We start from the raw sequence: 10,524 nt of genomic DNA on the forward strand, positions 1-10,524 counted from the left end.
GCGCTGGCTCGGCCCAAAGCCGTTGAGTAGTGTGAGGTCAGGCTCCACCAATCCCACCCAGCACACACGGTTCAGGGGAAAGAGACGACAACATGGCCGAAGCAGAGAGTAGCGAGTTAACTTCTGGTGGAATTTTTCAGGAGATCTTCACTTCTCCGCTGAATCTGACCCTGCTCAGTCTCTGCTTGTTCCTTTTGTACAAAATCTTCCGCGGGGACAAACCGCCGGAGCTCAGCGAGGAGGACAAACCACTGCCCAAAATGAAGAAGAGAGATTTTACGCTTGCGGAGCTGAAGCCCTACGATGGGCTGCAGAACCCGCGGATCCTCATGGCCATCAACGGAAAAGTGTTTGACGTGACCAGAGGGAAGAAGTTCTACGGACCAGGTAACGTTCGCGCGAGCCGTGCGCGTGCAGTGGTTACTGTGGTGTCCTCGTGCCACGAACAAAACCAACGGCAGTTAGTTTAGCGTGGGTTTTAGTTTAGTTACTATCGCCAAATGCAAAAAAACTGTTGCTGCTTGGCACAACTTTTAGTTGACTTCTGTGTCTTGGAGCTGGCGCCACACCCCCTTTAGTTGTTTAACTGAGATCCCGTTTCATAACATCGGGGCTGCGGTGGCCTTGGAGCCAGAGATCGTCTATGAAGACATTGCGTTCTCCTTAGAAAAAAGGCTTGATCCCTGCAATGTTTAAAACATACCTGATGCTTCTTCTGTCCATAGAGAAGAAGATAGAAGATAGAGTCTCTGATTGGTCTGAATGTGCTGTTAACAATGTCTTAATAGCTGTTATCTAGATTGTTCTTTTTTTATAGCTTTACATTTGGACTACTTTGAATTAATTTGACTATGTTTTTGTAGTGACTAAGCAGAATTGATCTAAAACTCACTGCACCATCTTATGGTACAAACTGTTATTACACAAAAGTACAACCCAGCCCTGGTTCAGTTTCACTTGATGTCTCATCAATGCAATACACAACGCTTTGGACACAGATATAGCAGTTGTTTCTGATGATAGCTTTACAGAAAATGGACAACAATAGGTTTAAACCAAACAAAATCACTTAAGCTGCACATTCCCATTTCTGAAAACCACTTTCTAAGAGGATGAAATGAAAGAGTGAAAATCACCAAGACTGTCATCTTTAACAAGTTTTTTTTTTAAGTTCCATTTAATTAATAAAAGCCGAAAATATGTTTAGTAAATGGCCAAAAATATAAAGAAAAGTCTGAGGCCGTGAAAACACAAAACTTAAAAATTAGGTAAGTAAATTAGTTAGGGAAGTATCTGGATGTGGATGATTTCCTGGACACAGTCAATTTTCTCTGTGACTTTTCACTTGTGTGGAAACGGGCACAGAGTGAGCACTCACGGGTTTTGTCTTATCTAAGAATGTAACCTCTGTTGCCTGTAACCTCTGGACAACATGATAGTCATCCGTCATGCAGATTTTCTTAGTGCACTCCACACCCTGCCCTGTAGCCTAAATTCCACGGTTTGTCTCATTTCAGGAGTTTGGATCATTTATATTAAAATTTACCCTGAAGTTGAAAAAGCTTTGGCAGCTCTCGAGGAAAACCTTAGGACTGGCTGTTGTTTGCTGTTTGGGGGAGGGGGGGGGCAAAAAAGACTGATTAACTCTATATGCTGATCTTTTTGTTATATCTTTTAAATAAATCCAAACTGAGGCAGGTGGTTACTCACCTAGTTCAGTATACTCTGGGATAAGACAGCATTCGTTAGGAGTTTTAAACACCCTCAATGATATGAACCACATCTTTGGGGGAGTTTTGGGGAAATTTATCATTATCTGTATTTGAAATAACCTTTTTTTAACATCAGATTTTTCCTCAGATTTAAAGACGATTTAAAGACAAATATTCAAGATATTTTCCCATGCACGATCATCTGATCGTATGTCTTCCTCACCTTGCAGATGGACCGTACGGAGTGTTTGCAGGCAGAGATGCATCCAGAGGTCTTGCAACCTTCTGCCTGGATAAGGAGGGCCTGAAAGATGAACACGACGACCTGTCGGACCTGAACTCCATGCAAAAGGAGAGCCTTTCTGATTGGGAGTCTCAGTTCACCAGTGAGTGGAAGATAAAGCACACTGTCAGGTTATTAGGGTCCAAAAATGCCACAGAAAAAAATTTAAACATGATTTACAATTCTTGTGTATTTTATAATTTACTAAGCATTTATAGTAAAATAAAGCCTGTACTTAGATCAACCAGGGTTTCAGTTAACAAGTATGTCAGGCAGTTTGATTTGCCAGCTCTTAATCCATTATCTCCCTTTACCCTTTAGCCACAAATATTTATTTTCCTCACTGTCAGTAGCCTCTTATCAGATTACAACTGGATTGCTTTAAGATTGTTTCCCATCACGCTCATAGTGCAAATTTGCAAAAACCTGTTGAAACCATGGAGGTGAAAAAGGAAGAGATTTTGGCCATCTCTGCCATTTATGTGTTCAGGGCTTTATCCTGAAACAGCCCAGAAGCACAGAGAGAGCGATCAGTGAATGTCACTGCTTGTATGAGCTTAAACAAAACTGCAGTGATAAAATGTTTGATTTTCATAAGAAAATGAGAAAAAGAGTAACTTGAGGCGGCTCTGGTTGAGTTTCATGCCCACCTCACGCCTCACGCAGGTGACCTTGGTGTGAGGTCACATTAATAAAGTGAGATAGCTGCAGATCGCAACGTGCAGACCTTGGCTGTTTTCCCTTCTGTTCTTTTTTCTTTTTCTTTTTTTAAATTCGATTTTTGTTCTACGTTTCAGTGAAGTACGACTACATCGGCAAGCTTCTGAAGCCAGGAGAGGAGCCGACGGAGTACACCGATGACGAGGAAGGAAAAAACAAGAAGGCGAACTAAAACATGAACCGTGACCACAAGGGGGAACAAGATGCCTTAATGTATATTGGTAATTTGATAACCCTAATAGGGTCGCTGGAAAACTCCTCCACCTTCTGTCCATCTACCACTACTTTTGGACCAATCTCGGCTTGTATACAATGACTGAATTCAGTTTATCTTTATTAATCTCGTCTGAAGGCATTAACGGTTAGAAATGCAGCTTTCTAATGTAGAGTTCTTTAATTGTTTAGAGCTGTTACGTGTAATCTCTTAAACACTGATCCGCCGACCAATCCCAGCGTTTTGTTGAGCTCCTGGTAGTTATGTGGTGCTGAAAAAGGTGATCAGCTCATGTTGATGGTTGCCAGGTTTCGCTGAAGGCTCTCAGGAAGCGATTTTTGGTTAAAATCAATCCAGGTCTGAAGCAGGACAGCCAATGTCAGAGTCAGAATTCTGGTATTTTTGAGTTTACTCCCATTGTGGTGTGACTGTTTTTTTTTTTTTAAATACAGTTTTTCCCTGCATACTTGCATATATTGGATCTTTCTCAATTCAATTCACTTTTAATTTTATAGGCTCAAATCACAATAACAGTTGCCTCAAGGCACTTTATGTTGTAAAGACCCTACAATAATACACTAATTATAGACCAATAGTTGCGTTTTAATGCACATGTCTGTTTTAAGCTAAAAGACTATCAAATCACAGAACTGTCTCCATAGGTAACCACCCTCTTTACCTTCCAGCAGGGTCACTCTATCGCCATTCCCGCTACCTGGTGACCAACCTTGACACAGACTTGCATCATTAAATCAAGGCCTTAAAGGAGGTAGTCTAAACACTGCTGGTGTCATTGTTCTGTAGCCGCTACATTGTGCAGTTCCTAACATGATAAGTTAAATCTAAAACTCGTCCATTGTCACTTTAATTATAAGAGTAAGTACATTTTCCTTACAAACTACATCTAACTTTCACATCAGGCCTGTTGTACTGATGATCTCTGAAGATTCGTACCTGCACGCATGTTCAAACTGTAAGAGGATGATGATGTACAATAGGTCTGTTATCCCTACCCTTCGGTTTACTCCTAACAGTTCCTGTAGCTGGAAAAAAAATATTCCAAGTATAAAGGTCAAATTTTGCATGGCATAATTAAATACACTAAATCTGTCCCATAAAATGAGCTGATTTTGAGGAGATTTGGTGGGAACCTTTAACATATTTGATTGATCTTATATCAGTGGCTCCATAGTCACTATTAACAAGTGAAAGATCCCCGGTTTGATTCCAGGAAGAGACACAGATCCCTTTGGGGTTGTATAAGGGTATCTTTTGGGAGGGAACAGCTGAAAGTAGCTTTATAATACTACTGTGACAGTGCAGGTTGATGTGTTTCCTCTGCATGGAAAGGCCATCTTCTCTCTTCCTCTGCTGTCTCCTGCGATCTTACCACAGAACAGCAGTTAAGCATTTTAGCATCTGGATTCAGCATCCCAGACAAAGGATTTGCTGCTCTTTTCATTCTCAATTTGCTTTTTGACCTGTAAAAGCAGTAGACATGTAAAAACCTTGTCAGTAAATGAATTAGAAAAAATGCGTAATGGTAAGTGCGGTCACCATGGTGCTCCTATAAACAAACATTTGGAAAAAAAAATTTCCCCCATTTATTCTGTTTACCTTGATTTTAACACTAAATCCATGATGACAGAGAGACCAAAACCAACCCTCAGATCAGCTGTCATGGACGTAACAGCTAAACTTTGAAACGTTTTCAAGCCTTCAGACGTGAGTTCATTTGTAACTCAGGAGTTGTTTCTGACTGTAGAGAAATGTTTTCTTCTATGTAACTTCCATTTAAAACAAACAAAACATCCAATATGTTGACATTCCTGGTATGCGTATATATATTATTCATCATACAGTCATACTGTTATAATCCTGAAATGAGTTTTTGATTTAATTAAAAAAAACTACAATATGAAGACTTGACTGTCTTGTGTCTTTCTATATCTATATTTAGATTTTTATTGAACATGTTTACATGCCTTTATGTTTATGCCCAATTCCGACCCTACCATCTGAATGGCTCAGCACAAATTAAGACACATTAGACCATGTGATGTTTTTCCAGTCTCCTATTTGCCGAATCAACGCAAGCTCTTCTGACAGGAGTGGCACCCAGTGTGGTCTTTTCCTGATGTAGCCCATCTGGTTTAAGTTTCAGTGTGTTGTGTGCTCAGAGATGCTGTTCTGCATACCGTGGTTATAACGAGTCGTGTCATGGTGTGAGGACAACAACCTTGCCTTCAACACTGATAAGACAAAGGAGATGATAGTGGACATGAGGAAGAACAGCAGCACTACTGCTATGGACTGCCCTCGAGATGAAGATTCAGAAGTGTGGAATCTAGAACATCCCGACTCAACAACTCCTTTTTCCCCACTGCTATCAGACTCCTGAACAGCTGACCTACCTCAACTGCAATTTTGCACATCAGGTCGCTTTGCACATTAAGCTCCTTTGTACATCCATCTACATCGACATCTGCATACCACACTTTTCTTCACTTACTTATTTGTAATTATTTATCTTTTTTATTATTTTTTTATCCTTATTTTATCTTTTTTATTTATTTTATTTTATTTTTGTTCTTTTACCCCTTACCTAACTTGGCATTTGTGAATGGACAGCAAAGGAAGAATGTCATTGCACAGAGAATGCTATTTCTTCTGTACTGACAATAAACACTTTGAATTTGAATTTGAGTTTCTGTTACCTTCCTATCAGCTCATAGGAGCCTCCTCTGACCTCTTACAGCAACAAGATATTTTCACCCTGAGAACTCACTGGGTAGTTTCTCTGTAATAGTTGTACCGGAAAATCTACGTGGAACAGTGTTTTCTGCAACAGTTTTCCACACTTCATTTACATCTGAAAAGCACTCTGATTTTAAAAAGTCCTGGATTGTGCCTGACAAACACATGATTCCTACAAAATGCAGAGTGAGTACTTGTGCAGAAAGCTCAGAACATTAGCATAAATGTTTGAGCTGGTAAATTTGTTAATTAGTTATAAACTAATTTGTAGAAATGTGTTAAACATTTAAAATGTCCTGTAATAACAAAACTGTGAACTACTTCATTCTCATGTCTATAAACAAACCAGAGCAGACCGACCTGTCCTGATAATATTAAATGAAAAATACAATATATTTGGCAGGGAAGACAGCCATATGTGATTCCATTCACTTCGTATTTATATTTCAACAAGCAACGAAAAATGTCAAGCATGAAACTTAAAACAATGACGTTCACCTGTGCCAAGTTTTAGAAACTCATACTATAGTTGAAAATTAACTAATAACCTACTCAGCCTACCCTAATCATTTTGTATCATCGATTTTAACCAAAAAAAGATATGTGTCAGAAGTGGGATTCGAACCCACGCCTCCAGTCGGAGACCAGAAGTCCCGTCTCTGCGGAAGGAGATTATCCTTGAGTCTGGCGCCTTAGACCACTCGGCCATCCTGACACGGTGCTCAACATTGTTGTTAGTAGGGCTCTTAACCCTAACACTGTGTAGCCTATGATTTGATTTGATTGTAATATATGTCGTTATATTTCTTAACAAAAGCAACTGCCAGTTATGCGAGGGTATTTTACAACTTTATCTCAGCTTAAAGTGCGTATTTATCTTCTGTATTCACTTTTAATGTTCAGACTTTATCTGCGCATGCTCGTTTTAGGACTCGTGATGATGCTGCGTTCAGGGAATGGAGAAGAGTGGGATAAATATGTAGTCATTTATATTATCTTTAGCGGATATCCGTTTAATTTGACATAAATAAGCAGCATTCATCGGCATTAATTCCACAGGTTTTTAATATAGTAGGTTGATGTGAAAATTGAAAAACATCGTCACGAGAACAGCTCGTTTGCTAGCGGAGACCAGAGCCTTTTTATGGAAGGTTGAATGACTTACTCAAGTACACTGGCGGGGACTATTTAAGTATTAAACGTGAACGCAGCATAACTTCCGCTTTGTCTACGTGCGGCGGCCATATTACAATTCCGTGCTTCAAGGGTATCTGAAGACATCAGGCTAGGCAACATGTACCGGTTTGGTAAAGCTGCAGTGAACATCAGCGGTAAGAAAGCAGTTATTTTCATATAAACTCGTCCTAAATGGTTGCGTTTTTAGATCGGTGTGCTGTTTAATACTAGTTGACCTGGAGAATGACAGTTTGATGGGCCGGTGACCGCAGTCAGCGTGCAGACAGGCTAACCTTAGCACCCCTGAAGGAAGAAATCTTAAAAAGCTGTTTTCCCGATTAATTTAATAACTAGAGTTATATCCCGTAAGTGAGAGTCGTTATTACGTTTGAGGTAGTCGTTTTAAAGTGCTCCTTATTCAATAAACATGTCCTTGTCCGACCCTCTGACCTGCGTAACTCGAAGACGTGACAGGCTAACACACTTGCAATGCTCATTTCTTTATCGAGTATTTATCCTAGTATGCATTAGGTTTTGTAAGTACCCGTCTGATGTGAGAGTGCGATATTGCAAGGGCAAATAAGATTGGTAAGTCTCTTGACTTGCCCCTGTAAAAGAGGCTAGCAGGAAGCGAAATTGATTGTGGAAGTACTGAGCTTAACAATGCCTGAGAAAATATTTAATACAGCGAATTGTACTCACAAATACTATTTATTACATGAGAGCAGAATGTACGTGCTTATTTTAAGCATGCATCGGTTTCTTTAAACCCCACTTTAAAAATGAGTTACTGTGTATGTTATGAAAGGGGACAGAACTGTAAAAATACACAAAAACACAGTTTAGATAGAAAATAGAAGAGCTCCATGAATACCTCTACATATACATCAATAATAAGATGAAGTAAAAAATTAAACAAAAAGATGTTTGTTTAGATTTGTTTTGTTTTTATCATTAGTTTCTGTTACTGATTGATTTTGTGCCCTATTTTTTTTTTTTTTTAATTGATTGTTTTCAGTAGTTTCTGTATATCATCTCTTTTCATTCTGACAGCTCAGTCATTAACATGAGGACTGTTTCTTCTTGTCGTGTAGGCCAGGCCATGCGGCAGGTGAGGCATGGATCCAACCTCCCCCAGAACTTCCACTCAAAGTATGGTGCCGGTGTGTTGGTTAGTGGAGCCATCTTCTGCACAGCCGTGTGGGGATACGTAAGTTCGATCACATCACATTCAGTTATGAGCATGACCTGAACAGACCTTAAGATTTTGGGGACTTTTTTTGGGGGGACTGAATATAGACTCCCTATTGAATTGAGATGTTTGTTTCAAAATGAAATTCTACAGAATAACCATTTTTTTTCTCTATTGGTGTTTTTATTAAATGGCAAAAGTAAAAATTATTAAAAACAAAGTTTGATAACTGCACACTCGCATTTTCCACTGATATGCAAATGTTTCAGTTTTTTAAAATTTGTTTCATATTTCCAAACTTGTCTGTTTTCTCGTTTTCACCAAGCAATACTGAAAAAATAAATTTGACTTCTCTTGCTTCAGGTGCTAACTTCGACTGGCATCACCTGGAATCTGTCACCTGTCGGGAAGATCCAGCCCAAACCGTGGAGAGAGGAGTGAAGAGGTGCCATGACGGAGCTACCTTCCATCCAACCCTTCTGTTTGTACAGATGAATAAAATATCTGCGTGTTCAGACAGCAAATGCTCTTGTTTATTCCAACATGTTTCTTTGTCCAAATAAATTAAGTGTGATTCTACTGACTCCATCTGTTTGAATAAAGTTATTAGTTGGCTTGATATCAGACAGAACTGTTTGGAACTGAGGAAAAGTGAGTTGCTGAAGGGCATTAAAACATTACAATAATATAGATTTTACTACCTCCCGTGTGTTTTTATTAGGCTTTTTATCAGAGGCTTAAGACATTTGAAGGGAGTAATATGGTAATATAAAATTACAAGGTCTGTGTGATCATGAGAAATACTGTTACATGAGAAATACAGGCCTGAAAAACGAAAATAACCCAGAAAGCTTTGAATACCAGTGTAGTCAGATTTTTAGTACACTCACTGGTACCAACCCATGTAGTTGACTTGAGATGAAGTTGAAGAATTTGGAGGTCATCCTTCATTATTCCATCCATTTGTGTTCAATGTACCAGTACCACTGTACCAGCCCCAGAGCATGATGCTATCTTTTTCAGGACCTTTGCAAAGTGGTGACACATTTTCTAACTAATGTACTCAGTACATCTAATATATTCATCCAAGGATGTGTATACAATAAATAATCTGTTAAAAGATTTCTTAAGTTGTAATTACTGGTATGTTTTTTAAATGTATTAGGAATTTCATTCATTTATATAGTATTAATCAGTATTGGCATTTTTTATCTTACAGATATTACTTTCCTTATTATTAACCTAATTATATTTTTCCTTCACGTGCTTATTTTTTCAAAAATAATATCCTTGATGCTTTTGCCAGGGGTAGATCTAGAACAGGGGTAGGCAATTCCAGGCCTCGAGTGCCGGTGTCCTGGAGGTTTTAGATGTGTCCATGATCCATCACAGCTGATTTAAAGGGCTAAATGACTCCTCAGCATTTCTTGAAGTTCTCCAGAGGTCTGGTAATGAACTAATCATTTGATTCAGATGTGTTAACCCAGGGTGGGATCTAAAACCTGCAGGACACCGGCACTCGAGGCCTGGAGTTGCCTACCCCTGATCTAGAGAAATGTCCTTAGTTTTTTTTTACACATATGTAGCTGTTACTTTCTGTAATATGTATTATATATGGTTAAAATTCATCAAAGTATACACATTTCATTTAAATATAGTCTGACACACAAGTCTAACTTAAGCATCACACTCTTTTTTTAATAGAAAAAATAAAATTGTAACATGAGGTTTGTTACATTACATGAGAACACCACAGGCCTAAAACCTGCAGGTCTAACACTGGGGGGTGTATTGCTCCTCCTTTTTTCCACCTAGAGACAGCGTTGCCTACTTTTGACATTCAATAGTACCCTCATTTTTTTAACACACAAAACCAAACAATGACTACACTACACACTGACTATACTAGACAATGCTACACACTAACTACACCACAAAATGCTAAACTTCACAAATCTCTCACATTTCAAGACTCGCTCTCTCTCTCTCAGCAGTCACACAAACCTCATGTGCTGCCATATCATTTTTTTTATTGGTCGACACAGTACATTTTTTGCCGTAGCATTTTTTTTCCCTTTTTTTTGTGCTGTCATTTGAAAATGACATTTTTACCATTTTTTCCTGCACTAAACGTGATGACAGTATTCAGGAAAAAAAGCATTAGTATATATATATAGTTTATTTTAATCATAATTCTGGTTTTAGTGGCTATCACTAAAATTTAAAAAGGGCATATAGGCAGGGGCAGATCTACAGGGGTGGCATAGGGTGGCATGTGGAACCCTAAAATAATTTCTTGCCACCCCTAGTGCCACCCTAGTTTTGCAGATGACTGACTGACTGGGGTGACAAAAGACTATTATATGGTGGCACATGCCACCCAATGCCATGACTGTAGATCCGTCCATGGCCTTTGCTATATCTTCTAATCTAAAGTATGCAGAGGGGGAGGTGGGGGGGTTGAATGACA

General features: G+C 39.0%; 2 protein-coding genes and 1 non-coding gene across 3 annotated transcripts; 2 read left to right on the forward strand and 1 right to left on the reverse strand.

Moving 5' to 3' along the window:
• The first annotated feature begins 17 nt into the window (after nucleotides 1-17).
• Nucleotides 18-4,851, forward strand: pgrmc1 (progesterone receptor membrane component 1). The gene is made up of 3 exons (XM_006785049.3): nucleotides 18-387; nucleotides 1,943-2,098; nucleotides 2,793-4,851. The coding sequence occupies exons 1-3, from the start codon at nucleotides 93-95 to the stop codon at nucleotides 2,885-2,887; spliced, it is 546 nt and encodes a 181-aa protein (XP_006785112.1). The 5' UTR covers nucleotides 18-92; the 3' UTR covers nucleotides 2,888-4,851.
• A 1,439-nt stretch (nucleotides 4,852-6,290) lies between these two features.
• Nucleotides 6,291-6,401, reverse strand: trnal-caa (transfer RNA leucine (anticodon CAA)). Its single transcript has 2 exons — nucleotides 6,364-6,401; nucleotides 6,291-6,336 (listed from the first exon to the last, which is right to left on the reverse strand). It is a non-coding gene; the product is annotated as a tRNA-Leu (tRNA).
• Nucleotides 6,402-6,875: 474 nt separating this feature from the next.
• cox7b (cytochrome c oxidase subunit 7B) lies at nucleotides 6,876-8,746 on the forward strand. Its single transcript, XM_006785050.3, has 3 exons — nucleotides 6,876-7,017; nucleotides 7,957-8,072; nucleotides 8,418-8,746. The coding sequence occupies exons 1-3, from the start codon at nucleotides 6,981-6,983 to the stop codon at nucleotides 8,493-8,495; spliced, it is 231 nt and encodes a 76-aa protein (XP_006785113.1). The 5' UTR covers nucleotides 6,876-6,980; the 3' UTR covers nucleotides 8,496-8,746.
• The last annotated feature ends 1,778 nt before the right edge of the window (nucleotides 8,747-10,524 follow it).

Source organism: Neolamprologus brichardi, chromosome 10 (genome assembly GCF_056152115.1).
Source record: "Neolamprologus brichardi isolate AB-2024 chromosome 10, ASM5615211v1, whole genome shotgun sequence".
Classification (NCBI taxonomy): domain Eukaryota; kingdom Metazoa; phylum Chordata; class Actinopteri; order Cichliformes; family Cichlidae; genus Neolamprologus; species Neolamprologus brichardi.

Coding starts and splice junctions, on each gene's coding strand:
- pgrmc1 (XM_006785049.3), top strand. CDS start 93: ATGGCCGAAGCAGAGAGTAGCGAGTTAACTTCTGGTGGAATTTTTCAG. Junction 388..1,942: donor GAAGAAGTTCTACGGACCAG/GTAACGTTCGCG, acceptor CTCACCTTGCAG/ATGGACCGTACGGAGTGTTT. Junction 2,099..2,792: donor TTGGGAGTCTCAGTTCACCA/GTGAGTGGAAGA, acceptor TCTACGTTTCAG/TGAAGTACGACTACATCGGC.
- cox7b (XM_006785050.3), top strand. CDS start 6,981: ATGTACCGGTTTGGTAAAGCTGCAGTGAACATCAGCG. Junction 7,018..7,956: donor AGCTGCAGTGAACATCAGCG/GTAAGAAAGCAG, acceptor CTTGTCGTGTAG/GCCAGGCCATGCGGCAGGTG. Junction 8,073..8,417: donor GCACAGCCGTGTGGGGATAC/GTAAGTTCGATC, acceptor CTCTTGCTTCAG/GTGCTAACTTCGACTGGCAT.